This window comes from Trachemys scripta, chromosome 2 (assembly GCF_013100865.1).
Source record: "Trachemys scripta elegans isolate TJP31775 chromosome 2, CAS_Tse_1.0, whole genome shotgun sequence".
NCBI classification, from domain to species: Eukaryota; Metazoa; Chordata; order Testudines; family Emydidae; genus Trachemys; species Trachemys scripta.
The window spans coordinates 278,576,211-278,602,581 of record NC_048299.1 but is presented as its reverse complement, the minus strand read 5'-3'; the positions used below and the strand labels follow the sequence as shown (position 1 = coordinate 278,602,581).

The 26,371-nt window shown below is 49.3% G+C and overlaps 1 protein-coding gene across 3 annotated transcripts in view; it reads left to right on the top strand.

Moving 5' to 3' along the window:
• Positions 1 to 26,371, top strand: part of ZC3H3 (zinc finger CCCH-type containing 3) — a 334,659-nt gene that overhangs the window by 296,026 nt on the left and 12,262 nt on the right. The window contains exon 12 of one of the 3 annotated variants that reach the window (XR_004644830.1): positions 9,605 to 9,731. The exons of 1 other annotated variant lie outside the window; for it this stretch is intronic. Coding sequence is in view for 1 of the 2 variants with exons in the window: in XM_034763722.1 (XP_034619613.1) it covers positions 3,306 to 3,541 (236 nt within the window). In the remaining variant the exon portion in view is untranslated. Of the gene's footprint in view, positions 1 to 3,305; positions 4,067 to 9,604; positions 9,732 to 26,371 lie in introns of those variants that run through there. One more of the 3 variants, XM_034763722.1, reaches the window with a different exon arrangement.

Below are 26,371 nucleotides of genomic sequence, written 5' to 3'. Positions count from 1 at the left end.
CACCCTGCAATGAGGGCCAGCTGAAAGCGCACGTGAGCCCCCGTCCAGCCTCTCGTGCTGGAGAGAAACGTCTCGTCTGCTTAATGGAACTTTGGAGCTGTGATCAGCCTGGCAGTGAAGTGTAAAACCACTTCAAGGCTGGAAAGTTTCAAGGCATCTTGATGTCTGGGGGAAAAGAATTCCCGGGATTAGCAACATATTCCTTAGGTCACTGGTGAGCATGTGTGTTCGGAAGAATGGCTGCTTGGCTGCATGCTAGTGAATGCTAAGCAATGGGCGCGCAGGGCAGCCGGTGCCCTTTCAGCAAGGATCAGTGCTGCTATAAAGGCTTTTTGACGCAACATGGAGAGGAGCGCTTGGCTTCCCTTTTGAATCACAGTGATTTCTTCCCCCTCCTTCCTCCTCTTGGCCCCGTTTCAACTCCTTTTGATCTCAGTGGCAGGGCGGCTGCTGTCTGCTGTGGGAAGTGCTCTTGAACCAGTGAGTTAATCTGGCTTTTTTATCTCTGCCGTGAAGATGGAGCAATTAATCCGCAGAAAGAAAGCTGTTGAAATGCCATGAATTGCACTTGTCAGCCTGGAGTAACTCAGCCTCTAATGGGTCAAGGGAATGGGTGTCAGATGGAGGATAAAGATGCAGGAGCAGAAAGGACATCTGGGAGGGGAAAGAAGCATTTTTTTCTAACTCCTGTTTTTGGTCATCGTAGGAGGAGAAGCGCAAGCAGAGAAAGTAGCTGGTGCTATAGCTTGTCTTGTCTTGTCTAATGGAAGCACCTGGCTCCTTCCTCCTCTTTCCCTGTCTGCCCCCTACGTTAGCAAAAGCACTGGCTGTGACGCGCCACAGAGTGCCTTACGCATCGTCTCCTGCTCACCTTCTCTGGAGACGAGGGGGTGGGAAATCAGCATCACCTGCGTTTGGAGATGGGGCTGTGCTAGAGAGCCAGACGGGGGTAGTTGCCAGAGCTGGTGGAGACAGGATGCGAGGGGCGGAGATCCAAGTGCAGTAGGATGTGACTGGTAGCCCCCTCTCCGCGTTCCTTTCCCTCTCCCTTCCCTCTGAGGCAGACACCCGCCCCTCCTCCGGTTTCAGGGGGGCAGTCCCTTGCTGGAAGTGGGGCGGCTGGAGACTCCTTGGAGAAAGTGTGGGTATTGGGGCGAACGGAATTGCAGCTGTATAGAAACCATTTTGAGGGGGAGTGTGTTCTCCTGCCAGAGATGAAGTGATTGCCAGGCCGTTGATCCATAAAACACACAGGCCTTGCTTGGCACATGGGCTGGGGGAGCTGGGGTGGGGCTGTCCTCTGGTTGTGGTTGTCACCAAGGGACTTGGCCGGGGGGACTCCCCTCCATATTTGCTGCCCTATCCCTGCGCTGCCGGAGCATGCATCCTGCAGTGAGAACCGCATTTCAAAGGCGATCTGGGCACAGTAAGGGTCCTCAGCCAGTTACAATGGAGAATCGCAACTTTTGTCATTGCTTCTGTTCATTCACGGTGGGTGTGTCCTCAGCAACCACTCAAGAGACCAAAAACTCCCATGTTTCATGGTGGATGGTTGTCTTGTCACGGGGGAGCAGACCTGTGCTCTGTCCACACTTACTAAACCACCTCAGCTTATCCCTGAAGATAAGAGGTTGCCCAATAGGGTGGTCAATTCCACGGGTAGATTAGCGGTGAACTGCATTTGTCATTCCGTTTTGGCCACCTTCCCTTCTCTTTACTCACTATAAAAGCTTTTTCATTAGGAGGGTGGTGAAGCACTGGAATGCGTTACCTAGGGAGGTGGTGGAATCTCCTTCCTTAGAGGTTTTGAAGGCCCAGCTTGACAAAGCCCTGGCTGGGATGATTTAGTTGGGAATTGGTCCTGCTTTGAGCAGGGGGTTGGACTAGATGACCTCCTGAGGTCCCTTCCAGCCCTGATATTCTATGATTCTGTGATTCCCTGAGCCTTGTTCTAACATCCCTACAGCCTTGAGGAACTGCAGGCAGCCATCCGACACCAACAGCCCCCCAGTTCGACTGGTCTGGGAGGCAGGAATGGCAGTAGTTACTGATTAAAGGTCCAGTATCTCTCAGCCCTGAAGGTCTAATCATGGGAACTTCACGCCGCTGAAGACAGGAAGCTATAAATTGGCCTTTTAACGTGTTTAGGCTCAAAATTAGGCAAAGGTTTCCAACCATCAGAGAAGTGAAATTCTGGAACAGCCTCCAAGGGGAGCAGTGGGGGGCAAAAAAATCTAAATGGCTTCAAGATTGAGCTTGATAAATGTCTGGAGGGGATGGTCTGATTGGACTGCCTACAATGGCGTGTAGCCGATCTGTGACTGCCGTAGCAAAAATCCTTAACTGCTGGACCCGGGACACTAGATGGGGAGGGCTCTGAGTTACTACAGAGAAGTCTTTCCTAGGTATCTGCCTGGCGGGTCGTGCCCACAAGCTCAGGGTCTAACTAATCGCCGTATTTGGGGTTGGGAAGGAATTTCCCCCGGGTTAGATTGGCAGAGACCCTGGGGTTTTTTTGTCTTTCTCTGCAGCATGGGGCATGGGTCACTTGCTGGTTTAAACTAGTGTAACTGTTGGATTCTCTGTAACTTGAAGTCTTTAAACCAGGATTTGAAGACGTCAGTAACTCAGCCACAGGTTCTGGGCCTATTCCAGGAGTGGGTGGGTGAGGTTCTGTGACCTGCAATGTACAAGGAGGTCAGACTGGATGATCATGATGGTCCCTTCTGACCTTAAAGTCTCTGAGATTCTCAGCTGTCCAGTGGGATACTCAGCTCTTGCTTGTAGCCCTTGCAGGTCCCCAGAGATAAAGCCAGGACATTTTTGTGTACAGGAAATTATTTCAGGCCATTTGTAAAGGAGCTTTAACCTTGTTAGTTTCTATCTTCCTGGTGACTTACCAGTAGAGGGCTATAAGAAATTGTGTGTGTGTGTGTGTCTGTATTTTAAAAATGCTTACATACTTTGAAATGTAAGGGAGGACTTTTTATAATAGCTGGCCTATGTTGGGGTGAGGAGAGTCAGAGAGATGTGATTGGTATGCATTCGGGATGGCTGCTCGTTTGTAATGCAACGGTCTCAAACATGGGCTGATAAGATCTTTATCACACCACACAATCAGAGGTTCTCTATTAAATGTGTGTGCACATATATATGTGTGTGTGGGCATCTATGAAACATATCATTTGGTGCACGCGCTTTAAAAACTCTTCCAGCTGGAAAGGTCATAGTGAAATTCCGCATTTTAAAGATTTTGAAGCTGCCACAGGAAACATTTGTGAAACCAGCATCATTTTTCAAACTAGGAGAACTGCTTAAGCACATCCCCTGTGTGTGGAAGATCTGTCGGCCTAAGCAGTGTACAAGAAAATTAAAGTATTTGTGCCTCTGCAGAAGCGAGTGGAGTTGGGAACACGTATATCACCACTCTACGTTCAGCCCAGCTGGCCTCTGTTGTGAGCATGCAGTTAACTTCCCAGCAGACGCTGAACACCCAGATAAGTCATGTGTGTGTATTGGGTGTTTTAAGAGAGAGGACTGAAGGCTCATGTGGTTTATGACCTGAGCCCCAATCAATTTAATAGGACGTGCATGCTCCAGGGTGGACAATATTATGTTTGTACTAAAAATCAGGACTGTAAGAAAAATGTTATCGTATTTATTTTCAGTGCAGGGCCTTGGGCCATCAGATTGCAGGCTCTCTTCTCCTCTGTCTCAGTTTTGCAGCTTAGGCTGGTAATGACCCTTTGCACTTCTATACAGACCTCCAATCAAGCATTTGGAAGTGCTTTACAAACGTCCAGTCGTGCACGTGCTCCCCTTTTCTGAGGCAGGTCAGCTTTGCTGTCCCTATCTCCCGATCCCTAGCTGGGAAGCCTAGGCACTGAGAGTTGAAGTGATTTGCCCATGGCCACACACAGAGCCAGCTGCAGAGACTGGAATAGAACCCACAAGGGCTTGGCGGGAAGTCAGCTGTTCTAATCCCGGGTGGCATTGCCTCCTTTGCCAGCCTTCCCAGGGAAAGGGTGGAAGCTCCATCTTGCGAATCCCTTATGGCGGAGCAGAAGAAGTTCTGGAGTATGCCGGAGGGAATAACCCCACCCTGACAGGGGTAGGGAGATGAACTAGATATCTCCAGAGATCTGTTCAGTCTCTAATTTCTGTGATTGTAGGAACAGGGCTCGGTCGCTCCCCCTGAGCAGAGACTCCATGCTGGGACACGGACTAGACCTAACCTCCAGAGGCCTTCTCCAGCCCAGTTATCTGATTCTGTGACTGAGTCTGTATTAGCTTTCCATGCTCCTGCTAAGACGCCTTGCCCCTGTGTGTCAGGCTTGACTCTATCCCACCGGCTCAGCCACTCACACTCACTCCTCTGCGATCTTAGAAGTGATCTGCTGTTGGGGTGGCCGTGCCTGGTGCATCACAGATGGGTTTTCAGAAACACCTCAGTGACTTGTGCCTAGAATTAATGCTCCTAAACCCCTTAGGTGCTCTTGAAAACTCCACCCCGTCCCTTTTCATGCCCTTTCCTGTGCATGCTCGGGGAAGGGTTTGGTGTGGTCCATGGCCCAGCGTGGACTCAGTGACCTGTCCCTGTTAATACCGTCTCAGAAGTTAGAGACTGAACAGACCTCTGGGGATATCTGGTCCATTTCCCCAACCCTCTCAATGTGGGATTGTTCTCTCCAGTGTACTCCAGAAATGGGGAAAGGCGTCTTCTAAAACATGTCAGCTAACACATTCTAGCACTCTAGTGTAGACATGGCAAGTTGTATTGAACTTGCATGAGCTGGTAGGGGTCGACCCTAGGTGTGGAGGGGCCCAGGGGTTAGCCACAGCTTTCAAGCTAGTCTAGGCATGTCCAGTGTCATGTTGAACCCATCTCCTGTGCAGCATCTCAGTGCCGTGAGTGTCTGAGCCACGAGGCTGACACATACCAAGAGCCTCTGCTCGATGGTGAACATCCCCGTTGGGTCTTACAGCTGCTAGTGACTTTAGCTCATCTAGCTCTGGGATGGACCTGCTCTCCGCTCCCAGGGAGTGGTGTTAATGGGGACCTGTGTGCCTTGCAGGACTGTGATATGGGGCTTTTCCCAGCAGCCTGCTCTGTGACTCCGGGAAGCGGGCCTCCTGCTCCGCTGCCCTGGACGCTGGCTGTAAGCTGTGCCCGTTATGGGGCATCGTGTAGCGTTACGTACAGGCACAGCACTCCTTCCTCCCCCGGCTGTGCCGACGCGGCAGCGCTTCCTCAGCGCCGCCTTTGTGTGACTAGCTCTGCTCATTGGGCAGCCTTCCCTTCCTGTGTGCGGCAGGGAGAAAGCTCCTTTCCAGCAGGCGCAGGGGACACAGGGAGAGCAGCTGCCCCCTGGAATTAGCTGCAACATTCGTGTCCTTCACCTTGTTTTGTTCTTACAAAACTGGGGAAGCATCTGTGTGGGGTTGGGGGGATGTAAATCTGTTCCACCCTCCCCTCCTGGAAGTGTTTCCGGAGGGGGGATACACTTAGCCACCCTCCCCTCCTGGAAGTGTTTCCAGGTAATGTGCTTTTCCATATTTCACCTTCCAGTTAAATAGCCTGCGCTGGAGCTAACTGTCCTCCCTGCGATAATTGTAACCAAGCGCACCAATGCAAACCATTCCAATCGAGTGCTAATTTAATTAGAAAGCACCCATTTTAGTTAATTTGTTCGAGAAGATCACTGAAAACTCCTGGAGAGAACAGATGTTCCCCTTTCCCCCGATGAACATTCAGGGGTTTGTAAATGGCTCCACTCAGCCTTGTTTAGGAGAGAAAAGAGGATTTTATAGCTGCAAACGACCCTTTCTGTAAACATTTTACAGCTCTCTGCACGTTTGAGTGACGATAAACCCCTAGCAACTCGGCGGGCTGCAAATTTGCGACCATACGGCTATCATTTTATTGTCATATTTCACGGTCGTAACGTTAATGGAAGATGCTCGCTACAGTCTTTTTTAATGGCTCCGCTGAGCACGCTCAAACACTTTTGCTTTGGAAAATTCATTGAGGTGCAGTGCTTCTGTTTTTGTTTACAGCTTTCACTTCTGGAGGAATAACTTTGAATCCCCTCCACACGCACACCTCCCTGCCATGTTCACATTTCCAAACCCAGTTCATCGTTCCTGGCTCCCCCGGCTCCCAGGGTTACACACACGGGCGCTGCCTTCCTGGGTTAAATGTTCCCATTTCTCACTGGACCAGCCCCGTGTTCCCTTCACCTGCTGCCACAGGTGAGGGGTTGCAGTGGTGAAAGCACGAGCAGCCAGGCTGTAGCAAGTGCAGTCTCTCCCCAAAACTTTCTAGACCTGCCAGAGATCAGTAGCCCTAAATCAAGCAGGGTATAGGAGGGGACTATGCCCGTCTCTGTCTCTCATTGTATTCATCAAGCCCCACATCATGATGGAGTGTAAAATTTTAAGACAGCAAAAATCTTTTTCTCTCAAAGCCACTATCTATTGTTCAGTTCAGTGGCTATTTTTTATTTCTTCCTTCACACTATCTCTCTCTCTTCCCCCCTCATCTTGCACAAGAAATAATGTGATTATTTAAAAGACCACACACCTCCTAACCCTAAGGCCATGCTGCACGTACAGCTCCAGGCAAGCAAATCGCCATTAGTCTGGGTGCTCCTGGCGCCCTCTTGTTGGTCATGTAGAAATGCTAATCAGGATTCCCTCTGCCTGCCGGCGTTCCTGAATGCCATAGCCCGCAGTGACTCTCCTCTCAGCTGGGCTTGGACGTCCGGTGCTCTCGCAGTTTGCTCGGCACTGGGTGGGACAGGCCGGCTGGGTGAGGCCGTGGTAGCAGAGGATCAGCATTGAGATCTGGGCCTCGGTCTCCTGTTTTCTGCCAGGCAAGGCCTGGGCACATTGTGGAGCCAGTGCTTACACCCTGGGGAAGGATCTCACCTGTGTTCTCCTCTAATGACCCTCCCAGGCCAAGGTAGGAAATAGCATTTGGGAGTCTCTCTAATGCCACTTTGGAATATCTTTACCTCCCAAGAATGTGGCACTTAGCGCTTCTCATCTCCCAAGCACTTCTAACTTCCCAGCAGCCCCGGGAGGCAGGTAAGAGTTACCCCAATTTGCTTACAGCGCTAAGCGCAATGGGTCCTGGTCCGTGACGGCAGTTCCTAGGCACTACAGTAATACAAGGAATAAATAACAACAGGCTTAAGCTAAACTGATACGACTCCCTTGAACCAGAGCAAAAGTGTTCACACTCAAGGAGTGGCCCCACACAATCAGTTTCTAAACCAAGGTTGTTAAATCGTAGTTTTCGAATGTCAGCAGCAAGGAAGCATTGGCCAATGGGTAAAGCACATGACTCAGGGCATGTCTACACTACAGCCCTAAGTCGACCTGTCCAGCTTTCTTGTCAATTTCACAGCTCCACCGTGGAGCCATGAAATTGCTAAGACAGCTGACAGCCGATGTACCTAATGCAGCGTCTACACAGACACTGCATCGTCCTAACTACACCAGCATAAGCCCTGCACCTCTCGTGGAAGCGGAGTAGTTAGGTTGGCGTAGTAGGACACTTACATCAGCGGGACAAGGCTGTCGTATGTGCGCTGACATAATTAGGTTGACGTAAGCTGGCGACCTGTGTAGTATAGACCAGGCCTGAGAGTCCAAGATCTGAGTTCTCTCCACGCTATCGCGAGCTTCTCTTGTGACCTCGGACACGCCACAGGGATACCATGGACTTCAAATCTAATTCGTTTAAAAAAAATGAGTTCAGAGTGGTTTTGAGTCCTAACTTGGGGCTTTGTTCCACTACCCATCACTGTGGCACCTGAGCGCCTGTCCCTGAATCACTTTGCCAATTTTTGCATTTTGTGACCCTTTTGTTGTTGTTGTTAAGAAGAGCGGGTTTTTGCCTGTTGCTGCGTGAAACCCACACAAATTGGGGCGGGCGGATGCGTGAGATGAACTGACTATGCCGGGGGAAGAGCGACCCTGAGTGTACGTAGAGTGCAGTCACATTTACTAAATAAACACACTGCCAGGTCAGAGCGATAGCTGCCCTCACCTCTGCCAGTGCGGTCAATAATAACAAGTACAAATGTTCAGATGGAAGGGTGGCTTTTAACATAAGTGACTCTGTAGCTGCTCTGTGACTCAGTTTCTCCTTTGTAAAGTGGAAGGAGTACTTCCCTACATGGCAGAAATATTAAGGCTTAATTCTGTGGGTGCAGTGTGCTTAGAGACCCATGGTTAGAGGAGCACATATTGGTGTCTGTATCTCAGGTAGGCGCATTAATTTGCTGCTTGCCAGTCACCACGTGCCCTTGGGCATGTCCCCTCCTTACAGGGGGCTGCTGCTGCCCTTGACTTGTGCCTTCCACCCGAGTCTGGGCTTCTGAGCTCACTGGCAGGGCTGGAGTCTTTGCACAGAAACCAATTTCTCTTACCTTATTCTGAGTACGTGGCTTTCGTTAGGTGTCTCCCGATCCCCAGTTTGCGGTGGGATCTAACTTTGCCGGGAGCCTTCCAGGCCCTAGCAGGAGTGTGTCCCCACTTCAGGAGTTGTCTGGGTCTCTTGCAGCGAGAGCCACTGGGCAGGCTGCCAGAGCCCTGCATTTACTCACCACACTAACGCTGTTGCATCCCTCATGCCATCTGCCTCCTGGAGCAGCGTAGGTGCTGGCAGAGGAGCAAGCTGGTACCCCGGGGGCGCCCACGACTGAGATCTGCTGCAGCAGATGCTGCGAAGGGCCATAAAATAGAGAAGGGGGAAAGGGAAAAAACCCACCCAGCATCCCCTAGGGACCCTGTCCTCCACCCATTGAAGGCAATAGGAATCTTGCAGCTGACGTGAAGTTGAACAGGATCAGATCCCGAGTGTAAAGGGATGGGAAAAAATGCGACGTCCATTCGTGGCCCCTGCCGTAAGCCCTCAGTCACGCCGGCAGATGTGCATACAATGAACTGTCTCTAGTTCCCCACCCGTGCACTTGCTGAGGGGCAGCTCCGTCTGCAGCTCAGCACTGCTCTGCAACCAGGTGGGCGAGTTGCTGTGCCATGCCAGCCCCTACCCCCGCAGGGACGCAGGGCCGTTCAGTCTCCTCTGGCAGGCTGAAAACATCTGCAGCCCAGCGCCCAGAGGGGCACAACCTGCTGAGAAGACGCCACGCTGGGCGGAGGAAAGCTAGGGTAAGGGCCTGTCCCTGTGTGGTCTGAGAGCTCATTGTCTGTACTCACATCCGCCACTCCAGTACTGTAGCCATCTCTTCCCATCAGTGCAGAGGATATGGGCGTGTCCGGCTTTGGACCCAGCCGACTCCCCTCTTTAGCAGCTGTGACACTTCCAGTCACTCCCCCCGTTGGAAGGAAGGACGGACAGTCTGGTGCCTCAACCCTTCGCATAAACCTGGGTTCTATTCCCAGTGTGGCCACTCACTTGCTGTTGTCACTCACCCCCCCTGCATGTTTCCCCACCTGTAAAATTGGGCTAATACTCCCCTACCTCGTGGGGCGGTTGTGAGGCTTTCTGCAAAGCACAGTAAGGTTTTTGCATAGAATGTGCTCTGCACCTGCAAGATGTCCTGAGGGAACTGGTTATTTCTTATTTCAGTAGAGCCTGAGACCCTGAGTTACGGACCAGGACCGTGCAGGCACTGAACAAACCCAGAACACAGGTGGTCTGTGCCCTCAAGAGCCCGTCTCTGATGAGGAGACACTGGATAAATGCGTCCGATTGTGAGGTACTGTGGTAACGGGGGCCATATAAGTACCCAGACCATCAGAAATTGAGGTCTCCCCATTAACATCACAAGTCACTGGGCCAGACAGTGCCAGGCTGGCCTGCTGCACAGGGAATTTCAATGGGAACGCAGTAACGTTTGTCAAGTTTGCTCCTGAGTAGAAAGTTTGAGTCAGAGACTAAAACAGCTGGTCAAAGTGGCAGCAGATTGGACCAGTTTATTTCTTCCCCAGCAAGGGGAAGCTCCAAGTGCTGAGAGCTCGGTGTGCACTTCGGACCCAGACAGCTGCTTCGCTTCCTGGAGAAGCCGGGGGCTCTGCCTACCGTGCAGCTGTTCTGTAAGGAGGGGAAGCGAGCATGGCGCTGGGGAGGGTCATTGAGGGCAATGGTGGCCCAGGGTGTAACTGCACTCTAGCATCTCTAGGGACCAGTGTGGGCCCCCGGGGATGGTCTTTTCCGCTTTCAGAAAAGGGAGTTAGGTGCATCACTGCTTCATCTGGAGTCTCCAGTGGGGTCACGGAGTCACAAAGCTTAAGGCCAGAAGGGACTGTCAGATCATCTGGTCCGACCTCCTGTACATCACCGGCCACCAGCGCCCACCCACTAAACCAACAACCAAAGTATTACAGCCAGCTGATTTCCTGCCTTCTCCAGAGGTCGCCTGACTGGCCAGGATGGTTTAGCGGCATCCAGAGGCAGGGACTGAGCTTATCAAGGGAACCACCCCAATCTTGGGGCCCACTATCCCTACCTGAGAACCTTCTTCGGTATCTTTCTGGTTACAAGCAAATTCCACTGCGGAGGACCCTTGAGTAGTCCCTGATCTCGCTGTCCCCCTTAGCATGTGCACTTCTGGACAGCCACCTTTGCAAAGGCCTTAGCTGAGCCAGTGGTGGTTAGTTGACCATAGCAGATTTCTCTTGCAGTTGAACAAGTTTATCCTGTTAACTGCCCACGAGGTGGTGGTGGGATGCTCGTGGGTGCCCCCCAGTTTTGCTTACCCCAATTGCACTCCAGGGAATGAACTCCCATCGGATGTCTCATCTGGTTTCTGCGGACAAGTCCCAGGGAACCCAGGAAATACGTGTTCCATCAAGCATTCAGAACAAGCTAATTGGAAAGCATCAAAACTCCTTTCATAATTGAATTAACAAACCTCTAATATAATTGCTTTTCTAATGCAAAACCTATCGGGTTGCAGGTAGTGCGCACACGCTCCTTCCTACGGCCGGGCACTGCGTGTCAGTCTAATTGGTTTCTGTTCGGCACGCTGGGTTTGTTCAGGTCATTAGTGATTGCAGCCTTTAGTCCTGCCATCGGCAGGTGGATGAAGTGGTTTTGGGGGTGCCCGCCAGTGTTCCCCAAAGCTTTAGGGGTTTAGCTGCTCTGAGTGATTTTCTTGGTTCTGGATGCTAACTTTGTGAAAAGAGCTGGATAATGGGGGCTCCCCTCTGTTGGAGAGAGACGTATAAGGCCGGATGGCTAGCACACCGGGCTAGGACTCAGGAGAGCGGGATTCCCGGTTCTGCTACGGACTCCTTGTGACCTTGGACAAGTCACTTCCTCGACCCGTGCCTGCGTTCCCCAGCTGTGAAGTGAGAAGAGCAATATGGCCTTTCTCCCAGCCTTTGTCTTGCCTTTCAGATGGTGAGCTCCCCAACCCAAGGGACTGTCTGTACAGTGCGCAGTGCTGATAGGCCCGGATCTCGACTGGGCTACTGTCGTACACTCACTGCACCTTTGCAGTTCTGGGAAAGTCCAGAAGCAAACAACTGCGCTCACATTTGATTTTGTTGTTGCAAGGGGCACTGAGTCGCTCACTTTAAATGAAACTTCCAGTCATAAACTAAACGTGAAGGGCATTTTGATTCCATATTGGTCTGAACCAGAGCCTTCATTTCTTATCCCACAGCGAGACATTTCAAATACGCTTGCTGATTTTTTTTTTTGCAGGGATCTAATTGTCTGCAGTTTTCCAGTCCTCTGGCCTTATTGATTTGCAGACAAGTTTCAGACCTGCCAAGTCTCGCTTATTTGCTGCGATTGAGACTCACTCCTTCCGGATTAATCTTCCACATGTGTTTAAAAGCCATTTCCTCTTGTGGTGGAGGGCCTGGCGATGAGACCTTTGAAAAACTCACCTGGGCGCTTTGGACATCGCTCTCGCTCCGATTCTTACAGCTTGACAGCCCTGCGATTTCCCCACCTGAGTTATTTAGTCTCCTAGTAATTAGAGATGGAAAGGATCTCTGAGATCATCAAATCCACTCCCCTGTTAGGATAAACTATCACCCCCTGGTAGAGCGTATGTCTGATATGAAATTAATACTATGCTCGATCCTAGACAAGAAGAATTAAAGTGACTTGCTGTGTACTGTGTCAAACAGAACATAAAAATACCCCCAGTATTGCGTCCTTTCTTAGGGTATGTCTACACTGCCCGCTGGATCGGCGGGCAGCGATCGATCCAGCAGGGGTCGATTTATCTTAGACGCAATAAATCGACCCCCGAGCGCTCTCCCGTCGACTCCTGTACTCCATCACCGCGAGACACACAAGCAGAGTCTACGGGGGAGCGGCAGCAGTTGACTCATTGCAGTGAAGACACCGCAGTGAGGCGGTCTAAGTACGCTGCGTAACTTAAATCGATTTTCCCCTCCCTCCCCCCCAGTGTAAACCAGGCCTTAGATGTGGTACAAGGAAGTCTCACCTGTAGCTTGTAAACGTCATATTTCATCACTGATAAATCTGGTGCAACACTGCTGCTTTTGAGAACTTATTTGAACAGACGGATGATCAGTGTACTTTTGTGCTACCATAACCCACAAAACTGTGTTTGTAGACAGGCTCAAAACTCATTTGCTCTGGATTAAAGCCTCTTGCGTGAATCCGAATCAAATTGTTGGCGAAATCAGTTTAGTGCGTGGGGTTGGGGAAGCAAAGCTCTGGAACTGGACAGACGGGTCTCCGCTTCATATGGCGCAGGAGGTTGAGTGAAATAGACTACCTTCCCAAGTAATCGATCGCTCCTGGGTGTTTGCTCTGTGGATGCTTTTTGTCAGATAACAGGGAGATAAGACAGGGTGCTCATCTGCCAGCTTTTCTGGTCACTGAGTCGCAAAACGGAACCATTGTGTTTGTGAAAGAGTTGACAACTAGAATTGAGAGGCTGTGAAGCATTCAGCCAGTTCTGCAGCAGACATGTGCTCCTCTCCCTCCCCACCCAGGAAATGTTTTTAGGATACAGTCATTCTGCTAGGGATTACCCTCTGTGCTTGGTGTGACTGCCACGCGAAGAAAGCTGTGTTCGTGACAATGAATCCTGACCCAGCAGAGTGGTCCCATCTCGGGTTGGAGTGCCCTGAGTTCAGGGCTCCAGCTTAATCTGTGGGGGATGTTTTTAAAAAATTGCAACTTAAACAAATTGTTTCTCTTGTGCGTTAGATGTTACACTCTGTTTATAGAGCCCTAGAGTTTAAGGCCAGAAGGACCCACCAGGTCATCCAGTCTGACCTCTTGTATCTCACAGGCCACCAACAGCATTCAGCACACCCACACTAAACCCAACAACCAATATCAAACCAAAGTATCCCAGCCCCCAGGAGACTGGACTTCTCTGTCCTACAGGAGGGACCGAGGTGCACCAGTGCTCAAGGTCCCCACAATGGCAGGGCAATGATTAAGTGAGATATACCCAGATAATCCTGGCGAGTGACCTCCACCCACATGCTGCAGAGGATGGCGGAAACCCCCCCCCCCCAAGCTATGGTAATTAGCTAGAACCCTGAGCATATGAGCGAAAATCAGCCAGCCAAGCACCTGAGAAAGTGCACGTTCAGTGCCACCTCAGAGCACTGACCGAACCCCACTCAGTGTCCTGTCTTCAGCTGTGGCCATCCTTGATGCTTCAGTGGGAGGAGATTATATAAAACCCAACAGAATACACAGGGGTGAGGGCATCCCTTCCTGACCCCCATAATTGGTCATCTGAAACCCTGAAACATGAGCTTTTGGGAACAGAAGACATAAACTGGAAGTGAGCCACAAAGCTGCCAAGCAAACCCGTCATACAATCACACTCATAAATTTGTCCAGCTTTCTCTTAACACTAAATAAGTTGTTTGCCCCCATAACTCCTATTGGGGGGCTGCTCCAGAGCCTCCCTCCTCTGATGGTTGGAAACCACCTTCTAATTTCAAGCCTGATTTTGTTCATGGCCAGTTTATCCCCATTTGTTTTTGTGCCGACTTTGTCCTTCACCTTAAATAGCTTTTCACTTTCCATGGTATTTACTCCCCTGCTTGGGGATCAAATGCAAAAATCTGAAGTGAATGGCACATTGAAGTTGAGAAATCAAGTGCGCAAGTCAGACAGATGTCTATTGTGCTGACTTGGTCTTGTTGCAAGACCTGTGTATTTTTGTGGCAGATGTTTAATGTCACAAAATAATACACTGTTTATATTTAACAATTAAACCATCAAAAGGAAACTCTTCCCACGTGCCGTGTGGCTAAATTGGGGTTGCCTTAGGAAAATCAAACTTATCATTTCTGACTTCGCAGTGTTGCATTAACAGTGGGTTTTATTGTCATTTAATCTACCTACTTCTGACAAAGAAACGAAAGGAGGATTAAAGATCAGCGGAAAAGTGGCCGACACATTAAGTGCAGATGTCCTGCACACACCCACCTCTGAACGACAGTAGCATAAAAGCTAGTAGAAAATATTCTAACTAATAAACCAATTTTAAACCTCCCTAACTTTTAAAATATTGAACAGGTTTTCTTCACATTTGAGCTTTTTCCCTTCCTGAATGAGGACTCTGAAACAAGCAAGCTTTGACGTTTCTGGCATGAGCTATTGGAATTACAGAGGAGCAGAAGTTTTAATCCTAACAGGGTATTTTACTTTATGGTATTTAACAAGTGTGTAATTCAGAAATGGCTGAATTGATTTAGCTCAAATCTTCCAGAACAAAGTCCACCTTTGGGCTGACCCCATGAATGGAAGCATTTGACCCAAAAGCAATTTGTATGAGAGAGTTTTAAAAGCAACTGAAAATGGCAAGTGAGATCGGAACGCAGAACTCTGTCAACAATATCGTTTGCTCCCCACGAACAGTGGGACTGCCACCTGTGTATTTATTATCTCCACGTTCGGGGTATTGAGACCGTTCCTGTTTGTGTGCGATGATTTATAATCCTCTGCCTGCCTTAACTAGATACAACAGCATGTGAAATTGCTCCTGACGCCTTCTAGCGCTTTGATGCAACTCTGTCTCATCATTCAGTGTAAAATCATTTACTTTTCTACATTGGGGTTATGGGGGGGGGGAGTTCCCCTTCTTCCCGCACCCCCTTTTCCAGTGGCAAAAAGAAAAATTGAGGGGGAAGGGGAAATAGGAGAGAAAGTCCGACAACACCAGTAAGAAAAACCGTAACATTCGTAGAGGATAGATCCATCAATGGCTATTAGCCAGGGTGAACAGGGATGGTGTCCCTAGCTTCTGTTTGCCAGAATCTGTGAATGGGTGACAGGGGATGGATCTCTTGATGATTCCCTGTTCTGTTCATCCCTCTGGCGTTGGCCACTGTCGGCAGACAGGATACTGGGCTAGATGGACCTTTGGTCTGACCCAGTATGGCCGTTCTTATGCTTTTATGGAAAAGATTGTGCAGAAAACTCTTAATTTTCACCCTTCTGCCTCTCTTTGCTCTTCCTTTTAAAAGGGCCTCAAGCTCTCTCTGATGGAAACTTTTCCTCAGCTGATTTGGCTGTGTGATTCCCCTGAGAAAGTAAAGGTTCGTGCCTTGCCAAATTTCACCTTGCAACTTCCTGCAAGTTAGCCCACAGGGTGGTTTGAAAAAGATGTTTCTATAATGGGAAAAATGTGGGGGGAGGGGGTTATTTTCCTCACATTCAAAAATGGTTTTCATTCACACTTCACACGCACACAGGAAATGCCCCTTTTAAGGCAGAGCCCGATCCTGGAAACTTTCAAGAAGTGCTGAGTGACTGCGAATAGAGGATCAAGTATGTCACCTTCTGCTACCTTACCGAGTTCAGTGCTGCTCTCACTACAATGATAATGTGAGCCTTGTTTGTCTTACTCTCAGCTCTGACTGTTAATTAAAGCCATCTCATTAGCCAACTTCTCCTTCAGGGAGGGGGAGTTGTTAAGAAGATTGCAAAGATCTTCTCTCTGGCTCAAGATTGACCAGGAAGGCCTAAAGGGAATGATGCATCAATGGAGAAGCCGTGTTTCTGTCTGGAACGTTGCAGGGACTGAAAGAGATTAGCAGGAGGGCTTCTTTTTCACTGCGTCTCTCTCTCTCTCTCTCTCTCTCTGTTTTATGCTGCCTCCCATCACCTTAGCCTCTGGGCACCTTCCACGTAAAATCATTAGCAACAATGAAGTCCCTAGTGGACTTCATGGAGGCTTTGGTGCTTCTCCCTGTTGGGTGGCCTATGGCAGCACTTCGGTCTGTCAGGTGTCCCTGCTCATCAGGGTCTTTAAGTCTAGCATTGAGGGCGTCGGTAGCTCAGCCAGAAGTTAGGGATCTATTGCAGGAGTGGGTGAGTGAGGGTCCGTGGCCTGCGATGTGCAGGAGGTTAGACGATGATCAGGATGGTCCCTTCTGGCCTTAAAGACTGAGAGTCTGAGTCTTTCACAGAGCAGGAGGAGAGAGACTAGTGTTTGAAAACCCAGGACGATGCACTTACAGAAATTGGCCAAGGGATTCAGTAACAGGTGTGGGATCCAAAGCTGCTGCCCACTTGGGTTTATTTTTATTTGTAAATTGACTAGCTTTCCCGTTGGCAGTGTCCCTGTAAATCTGCCCCCCTCCCCCCCATCTTGCAGTGTCTGTTTGAAGCAAATTTTGTTTAACTTTCCCTTTGGCTGCAGATGAAGAAGCCCTTGCGGATGCGTCTGAAGAAAGTACTTTTTTATTGAAAAATATAACGGTGCCACCTGAAGTGTGATTTACTGCAGGGCCCACTTCTCGGACTGGATAATATATTTCTATTCGATTTCTTTCTTTTGCTCTCTTTCCCTTTAAGAGTGGCAAGTTCCTCTGTCTGCCTGACACCTTCTTAGGCTTAGGCAAAATAAATGTTGATTTTCATCAAAAGTAAGAGCATTGGAAGTACTAATTCTCCAGTGATGCTGACAAGCTCAGCAAAAGCTGCTCAGGTTTCCACAAAGGGCTGGCGATCCAGCCCCGCTCTTCTCTTTGGAAGCAGTTCAATCATCATAATGAAAAAGGGGCTTCTTATCCTAGGTTTCGCTAACTAGAAATTATATACCTGGTTCCCGGAAGATAGATTGCATTGCTCCCGAAATACAGAGGGTGGTATAGAGTGAAGGCACGCACAATGCAGCACAAGATTGATCACACAATTTGCAGAATCTACCATGCACAAAAAAAGAGAATATATTTTTGTTTGCAGTTGTCGGGCCTCTCTGTCTCTGGGCAAAGATATGGGAGAGGGCAGAGGTAAAATTCAGCCCCCTTTGTCAAGTTTTGACCAATGTGTTGTGGGATCACACAGAAATTAATTCCAACCCTGTCAACTGTTTATTAAAAGGATGACTGTGGAGCCTGTTGTTCCAGTCAGTGCAGGCTTTCCATCCTCTGGATGTTCCCTCATTTGGCTGAATTCCCCGTGTGCATTAGATTACATTGTATTTAAAAGCAATTGTTCATTTAGATGGGTTAGGGTTTTTAAAAACTTTTTATTGCTTTGGAGATAATTAATATACTTGGGGTTTCTCAAGGTGGAAGCAAAACTTTTTCAATGGCCCCATGTGTCTCCTGGGGAGGAACTGGGAGACCCGGGTCCAAGTCCCTGCTGTGCCACAGACTGTCTGTGTGACCGTGGGGAAGACTGGTATTTGGGCGCTGAACTTCCGATCAGCTTCCCATATGCACACTGGGGATAACAGCACTGCCCTGTCTCCCAGGGGCGTACGGAGGGGAAATACATGAAAGATTATGAATTGCTTTGAGATCTGCTGGTGAAAAGCTCCATAGAAGAGGGAGGGATTATTGTGTAATTTATCCCCTGACAGATTTGAAGCCTGTCTGACACTGATTCACGTACAGGCTTGAGGGGAGGCCAGGGCTGGTACATGTAAGAGAAAACCCTCTCCCCTATGGTCCTGGGAAGGTCTGAAATGTATTAGTGCAAGGACCGACCTAAGCAATGAATGGGGCAAAGGAGCGCAGATACCCCAGAAGCTCTAAAGAGAGCACCTGTGTCCTAAGGGGAACTTGCCTGTAGGTTTCAGTGGGACGCCATGGAGGTGTTACGGGTCCACCTGCATGGATTGGATTGCAGGATCGGGGGGTAGGAAGGATGGCCCAGTGGTTAGGGCACTAGCTGGGGACTCAGAAGACTGGGGATCAGTTTTCTGCTCTGCCACAGATTTGCTGGGTGACGTTGGGCAAGTTCCGGAACTTCTCTATGCCTCAGTTCCCCATCTGTACAATGGGGATAATAGCGCTGTTGTGAGGATCAAATCCAGTCATGACTGCAAGGTGCTCAGATGCTGTGGTGAAGTGAGCCACCAAAGTACACCCCTCAGGGCCTGACAGTGTGTTTGAAAAGTGGTAGATTGCCCGTTCCGATGCTAACTCAACACCTGAGGATGGAGGCGATGCAGGTAGTTTAGCCGAATGGGGATGTGCTAGAAATGACTGGACTTGCCATTCACTCAGCAGTCGTGGACCTACGGTGCCTGGTCCAAGTCACGCTAAAGTCAGTGGGCGTCTTCTTCAAAGCATCGTGCCGTGATTGAACCCTCACCGAGCCCCTTTCAGGGAAGCAAATATTATCTCCCCTCCTGCTTCTTGTAGCTGGGTAAACTGAGGCAGCGAGATTGCAGGTTTTTTCTCAAGGCAATGGCTGGAGTCAGTGTCAGAATTGAGAAACTGGTTTAAACACAAAAACAGCTTCTCACTTGTTCTGAATTTTGTGTATTTTGAAGCACTAGTTGAGGCACTTGTGGATACTAAGTTAATTCTATAATAAAATTCACACAGGAAAGCACCAAGTAATCTTTAAAACCAAGTGTATCCAATATAGAACCGACAATCAATCCAACCAAACTATTTAAAAATGTGCACAAAGATCTGGAAGCTAAATGTAGTCAACAAAAGTTTCGTAAAGATGTTTTCAAAAAAATATCTCTCAATTTCTCCGTCCATTATATTTATCATTTAGATAGCTCTTTGCATGTTCAAAGTACTGTACTGCTAGTAGCTAACAACGTCTCACAGCCCTGCTCTGAGGTAACTGGGCTGTTTGATATTATCCCTGTTTTCCTTTGAAACCGATAAAAGAAAAAACTTGTATGCACAGCACATTAACTAGTAGCACTCACTGCCACAAGATATTAAAGTCATGTTCCATTCAAATGGGTGCTGAGGAAAATACAACAGAAGAAGAAATGAAGAAGAAGAAGAAGATAGTGGATCACAAGCTAAATATGAGTCAACAGTGTGATGCTGTTGCAAAAAAAGCAAACGTGATTCTGGGATATATTAACAGGTGTGTTGTGAGCAAGACACGAGAAGTCATTCTTCCGCTCTACTCTGCTCTGGTTAGGCCTCATCTGGAGTATTGTGTCCAGTTCTGGGCACCGCATTTCAAGAAAGATGTGGAGAAACTGGAGAGGGTCCAGAGAAGAGCAACAAGAATGATTAAAGGTCTAGAGAACATGACCTATGAAGGAAGGCTGAAAGAATTGGGTTTGTTTAGTTTGGAAAAGAGAAGACTGAGAGGGGACATGATAGCAGTTTTCAGGTATTTAAAAGGGTGTCATAAGGAGGAGGGAGAAAACTTGTTCACCGTACCCTCTAAGGATAGAACAAGAAGCAATGGGTTTAAACTGCAGCAAGAGAGGTCTAGGTTGGTCATTAGGAAAAAGTTCCTAACTGTGAGAGTGGTTAAACACTGGAATAAATTGCCTAGGGAGGTTGTGGAATCTCCATCTCTGGAGATATTTAAGAGTAAGTTAGATAAATGTCTATCCGGGATGGTCTAGACAGTATTTGGTCCTGCCATGCGGGCAGGGGACTGGACTCGATGACCTCTCGAGGTCCCTTCCAGTCCTAGAATCTATGAATCTAAGAAATGAAAGTGAAGGTTGGAAAAGAGCCCTAAACAGGTGGGGAAAGGGATGGAGAAGAGAAGAAGAAAGGAAGAGTGAATTAGACAAATAAAAGCCAACAAAGAGGGTATTAGGAAATCCATGGAAGGCTTGCAGACATGTTGGTGGGATGATGTGTAGTACTGGATACCCTGGTCTCATGTCCTCCTCCTTTAGGTCCCAGGTTGCTCATTCAGGAAAACAACCTTTACTCTCCGTGCCTTGTGTGCAGTATGTAAAAAATGCCACGATTGGCTCAGAAATACAGTGAACGAAACTCACCACTGTATGAGACAGGAGACCCTACCTGCGGGGGATTGGGAATTAAGCCTTTAACCTCAAGGTTGCAGGTTCAAATCCAGCTGTGGTCAGTTCTGACCAAAATCGATTGCCAGGACTGCGCGCAATTTCTGGCGGATCGGCACCACCATTACGATGCATGTTTGGAGTGGCCTTGCTGGTCCTTCGTTCAAAGGCTGAATGGGTCATGGAGACTGAACTCCCCTCTGCCTCCTAGAGTGGGTTCAGACAGTACTGGGGCAAAGTTCCTTGTTGAGTTAGCGTTGGGCAGAGCACACGTTACCACTACTCTCTCCAGAGCCATTGGTTTGCTGTCACCAAGGCGCTGTTGGGATAATCAGGTGCTTTATAACTGCCAGGGCGTTCCGTGACACATCAGGAAGAGACGGGCCACTGGATTGGAGGGCAAGTGGAGCCAGAGACTGGATTAAAGCTTTCACCCCTTTGACTTTTGGAATTTCAGTAGCAGTAAAGATCACTTCCCTCACCATGTTCCTCTTCAGTCCCCCTGCTGCCTGGGGAGACGAGGAAATCATTTCTCTCGTTGCAGTGGTTTCTCTGATCTGACTACTACTAAGTGCAGCGGTGTAATCGTGATTTAGCAATCATCTGAAGTGTTAAGGCTGGAAGCCACCTGCTCTTTGTCGGGATCACCTGGTACCTGCCCATGCTGGGCTAGTGGGAGCTATTTACATTCTCAACTGTGTCCTTAGTTTAAAACAAAAAAAGTTTTGTCCGAGGTCAACACTTCCCTGACTCTTGGATGGTTCCTGCAGTGCTTTTGAAAGTGTGAAAAGTGTGTTCAAGGGGACGACACAGAGCCTCTCTTGGGGAAGATAGGATAGCAGATCACTACAAATCTTATGAATGTTTTTGTCCCTCCAAGATGACAAATGGCTTTTCCTGGTGGTTTTTTGGTTTTCAATTACCTCTCCTCTGTCTGAGATTCATAATTAAGATCAAGCCGCACGTAGATAAGAATTTTAGCGATTAACATCCCATCAGAGCCTCTTGGGGGGAAGTGACAGGCGATTTTACAACATGCCTCTAAGAATTTCATAGCTCCTCATAAAAAATAAATAAATACCCCCCTTCCTCCCCGCACGTGAATTTGTGGCTGTGGGTCTGATGCTGGGTGCTGTCCTTCAGCGGGGGAAGGAAACATACAGCATGATTAAATATCCCCCTGCTGATGGCTAAGAAAACACAGCTGACAAGAATGGTAAATAAATTCTCTTAAGGTAAGTATCCTCTATGGACGGACTCTCTCGAATCATGTGGTCTTCACTCAGTTTATTTTATTCTACACCATCTTCCGGCATAAACTAACCTGCCAATACCATCGTTCAGAAATATTGCCAGGCTAGTTTTGCAGCAATAAATCTTTGTTTGTTTATTTATTTACTTATATATATATTTAATGTCAAGCCTTGGATTGGGGGGGGGGGGGTTGCCTCTGCTCTTTTCCCCTCCATTCCCCCTCCCCAGCTCCCTCTCCACCACTAATTAGTCCATCTGAAGTGGATTGAGTCGGATGGCTTGACTGCAGTTCTAGTTGGAGGCTCCCGATTTTAGTCCTTAGTGGTGCAGATTCGTTGAGTTCTTGCAGACTCTGCTTTTGCCATCGGATGTTGCTTGCCTCCACCTTTCTTCCCCCCAGTAAGTGCAGTGCTTGTGAGTTTCACAGATGGGTTTCCATTCAATCAACGCTGTATGTTAATTGTCCTTTCTTACTCAAGCATTGGAAATGCGGACTGTGCAACCTACATGCCGTTCTCCTCTTCGCTCCCTCCCTCCCCGACCATCCTTTTGTCTCCGAGCCCTGACCAGTCCAGTTTTATGGGTTCTCTAAAGTATTGGCAAGGAGGCTTCTGGTGGCTTGTCTTCCAGCCAGGAGAGAGCAGACTTCGTGGTGTGAATGTTCATAGCTCAGGAACGGATGGTGAAGAGCCCAATAAAGTGTGGGCAAGAAGTTTGATCTGGTAAATCAAACTCCTGGAATCAGGACTTCTGGGTTCTATTCACAGCGCTATCGATGACTCCGCGTGTGACCTCGGGCAAGTCACTTCCCCTCCCTGTACCCGTGAAGCAGGGATAATCGTCTGTCTCCCAGAGAGAACCACACTGAGATCCTTGGATGGAAGACGCTACATAAGCACCCAAGTATTATCATTTTAGTCAAATGCTTCTAGGGCCTTTCTGCAGAAGGGATAGACTGGAAAAGGTGCCCCTATGCAGACAGGTAAATGCCCCGGTATATGATACTGCCCTTTGTGGGGGGAGGCCCGTGGGGTTGGTTGTTTCTCTGCCACTGTGCCTTTAAAGCTCTTAGTCCACGTCACAGGTGACTAATTGCCGAGTCCCCAGTGACGGCCGTGCGTCCCTCTGATGTATGGGTGTTATGTTAAGGGTGGAAAGGTGCCTAATGAGCCCTCTTTGTTTTACATAAATTAGCTCAAAAGTCATGAATCAATGCCACTGACAGTGAGGACGTTTGGTTTCCAAGTTTAACAGGGAAGACAAATAAGACTTCCTCAGCCCTGGCCACATGAGTCACTGGAGGGCCAAGTGGGCTGAGGCACCTGACGTGACCGGTAATCATCTCCCCCCATCACACGAAATCCCAGCAGAGTCCGAGGGAGGAACCCCCCGAATGCAAGGCAGCGTTTTAGTGGACGTTCCTCCAGGGGCCGTGACAACCTGGGCTCAGGTTGTGTAAATGGTCCGGGGTCTCCTGCCCTTGGGGCATGGAGACCTGAACCCCTGTAGCATCGGCAGGCCAAGAACCTTCCAGGGGATGCGCTCCAGGGCCTGGAGCCATCTGCTCCCCTTGCCTATGGGGTTCCTGGCTCGCCAGTCTCCTGCAGTCTGAACCGGTGCAACCTGCAGGCCCACACAAACCCAACCAGCCCTTTCCAACTGTGCATTTGTCTAACGAAGCAGCAAATACCTGATCGCCCCAGAGACTCCCTTGACAACGTCCATCCCTGACTGTGTTCCTGCGGGAGGATCATTAGTTTCTACACTTTCAAAACCTTTTAGTTCTCTCATTTGCCCCTCGGCTCGCTGGCGTGCAAGCTGTAATGCGTTTTTAATCGGCGTCCTGAGCGCTCACCTGTGGCCTCTGGGTCTAGGCCTCCTGCCATATGCGGACGCCGTCAGCAGGAATGGCCAGCCGTACAGCCCAGCACCCATCGTGCTTGGGAACAGGGTAACTGAATCCTACTGGCTTCCAGCAGAGAGGCCGGTGAGAGGAGCCGCATTCCTCGGGATTCCTAGAACTGCGGAATTCCAGCCAGCAGGCTGGAGCTGGTGTGTGCAGAGCTGAAGCGTTGCAACTTCGTGTCCCATCTGAAGAGCTCTTGGGGCCCGGGAAGGGAGTGGGGAGGGCTACAAGGAAAACGAGGTCAGGGGGGCCTGGGAGTCCTTGGCTGTGGAAACGCTGCTCCGACAGGTTAAGCTTAGCGCTAAAACAGGGACTCCAGGAGCGTGGCCTGCAACCTAAATGCAGCCTGCCCCTGCCCTTCTCTTTAATAAACAGGGTTCAGCTCCGGATAGAGCGTTGCCCAGCAGGACTGTGGTTTCTCTGAGCTGCACCCATACATGGAAGGCAGGACAGCTGCAGCCTACTCCATTATGTGCCCATTAGGTGCAGCGCTTGCCTGGGCGTTGGCTTTGATCTAATACTCCCTGTCTCTGGGGATGGCCGATATCCAGTTTGGTCTCAAATGGTCCCATCTCTTTGGTTCCAAGGGCAGGGTGAAGAGGGGACTTTCCAGCAGGAGCCACCAATGGGACTGGCCCTCCTTCTCCCTGGGGGGTGGGTCTGTTACCTAGTACGCTTTGCAGCTGTCTAAGTGTTTCCTGGGCTAGCTGGCTGAGAGGCTCTGTCCCCCCATGGAAAAGTTCTCTGATGTAGAGTGATGCACTAGGGCCACACGGCAGTCTTGTTTCCATTGCTAATGCAGGGCGCTGAGAGGTACTTTGGGAGATTTCAGCTGATCAGGAGGGGTGGCCAAATGCTTTTAGGCAGTAACTCACTCCAGGCATCAGACATTTGGCTCTTCTGTCACTTCCCAAGCGATCCAGGAAGTGTTGAGTGGCAGAGCCAAACTATCCCAGTGCACAGATGCAGGGTAATAGACTCCGTACAAAATGCAGAGGACTGTGCCCAGCCCCTGACATCCGGAAGCTGGAAATTTGGCCCAGCCTTCTGCACAGAATATCATTCTCCATTCCTGTCCCTGATCTCTCCCAGCTCAACAGCTGTGGTCTCTCGCATCTGGCTGACTCGCAAGGGGTGCTGGCACCAGACCAAGAAGAGGCCCCAGAGCAGGGAAATGGCCTCTTGTAGGGGTGCCTGCGAATTGCGGCCTATATCCTGGCCAGCAGTGACTCTGGAGAGGATTTGAAGGGTCATGGTGGACAAAGAACTGACCACGAGCTCCCAACACAATGCCGCGGCAGAGAGAGCTAATGCGATCCTGGGATGTATGGACCAGGGAGCAGGAGTTTGTGACCAGCACTGGGAAGACTGATGCTGGAGACTGCATCCAGTTCTGGTGTCCACATTTTAAGAAGGGTGATGAAAAATTGGAAAGGGTGCAGGGAAGAGCCACAAAAAGGACTCAAGGGTTGGAAAAATGCTTTACAGTGAGAGACTTAGAGAATTATCTGTTCAGCTGATCAAAAAAAAGATCAAGAGGTGATCTGATTTCACGGGGAGAAAATACCAGGTACTAAAGGGCTCTTTAATCTTTCAGAGAAAGAACCAGCAGCTGGAAGGTGAAGCCAGACAGATTAAGTTGGAAATAAAGCACAAATTTGAACAGCAAGGGTGATTAACCATTGGAACGAACCACCAACGGAAGCGGTGGATTTTCTATCTCTGGGCTCTGTCCTTAGTCCCCTTCTCCCTCTACACCTTGTCTCTGGGTAATTTCATCTGCAAACACAAATTCAACTACTGTCTCGATGCGGATGACTCAGATCTACTTCTCTGCTCCAGGCCTGCCACCTTCTGTACAAACTAGTCTCAGCCTGTCTTTGTCCTTCTTGTAGATGTCGAGACATGAGTTGAAGCTCAATGTGGCTAAAGCAGAGCTCCTAATCTGTTTCTGTCCCCCGTCCCCTGCCTACATCCTTCCTGCTACCTCCTTTCTTGACCACTGTGGTCAACAGCACCATCCTGCCTGTCACTCAGGCCCGGAACCTGGGCATCATCTTTGATTCCGACCCCTGTGTAGGTCCAAACATCCACTCTGTGTCTAAGCCTTGCAGATTCCTTCTGCATAACATCTGTAAGGTCCTGCCTTTCCTATCCATCCACACAGAGAAAGTTCTTGTCCAAGCTCTCATTGTCTTGAGTCTCAGTTACTGCAACATCCTCTTCTCCGGCCTTGATGAAGACAACCTTGCCCCACTCCTATCGATTGAGAATATCCATTCTCCTAGCCCATCGCTTGGACCATCCTTGAGCCTTCTCTTTGCCTCCCTCCACCGGTGACTCCCCCCTTCTCTAGCGCTTGAAACATAAGCGGCTTGTCTTCACTTTCACTTCTTGGCCTGTGCCCACCCTACCTACCATCTCAGTCAGTAGCACACCCGCATCTATTGCCCAATTGCTAACTTGTCAAACAACCCCCTAGACCTTTCTCCCATGTTGTCCCTGACACCTGTGAGGAACTTCCTGTAAACTTCTGCAAAGCCCCTTCACTGTTCACATCCCTCCTTAAAACTCTCCTTTGCTGTGATGCCACCAAGAATCAGGACAACAATTAGGCTGCCGGCGTCCAGAGCCCACTGTCTCGCATGCTGGCCAATATTGGGTCATGGTTTCCTTGTACTCCTCTGTCTGTCTCCACCTGTTGTCTCTTGTCTCATACTTAGATTGTCAGCTCTGTGGAGCAGGGGCTGTCCTTTTGTTCTGTGTTTGTACACCGCCTGGCACAATGATGTCCTGGGTCAAGACCATGACTCCTAGGTGCTATGACAGTACAAATGATGATAAATAATCTCCTGGTGTCTTTTAAGGCAGGACAGGCTGCCTTTCTGGAAGAGATGCTTTAGCCAAATACAAGTTAATGGGCTCAGTATGGGGTGAAGTTCTGGGCCTGTGTTATCCAGGAGATCAGATGAGCTGATCTAATGGTCCTTACTGGCCTTACAATCTGTGAATACCCAGC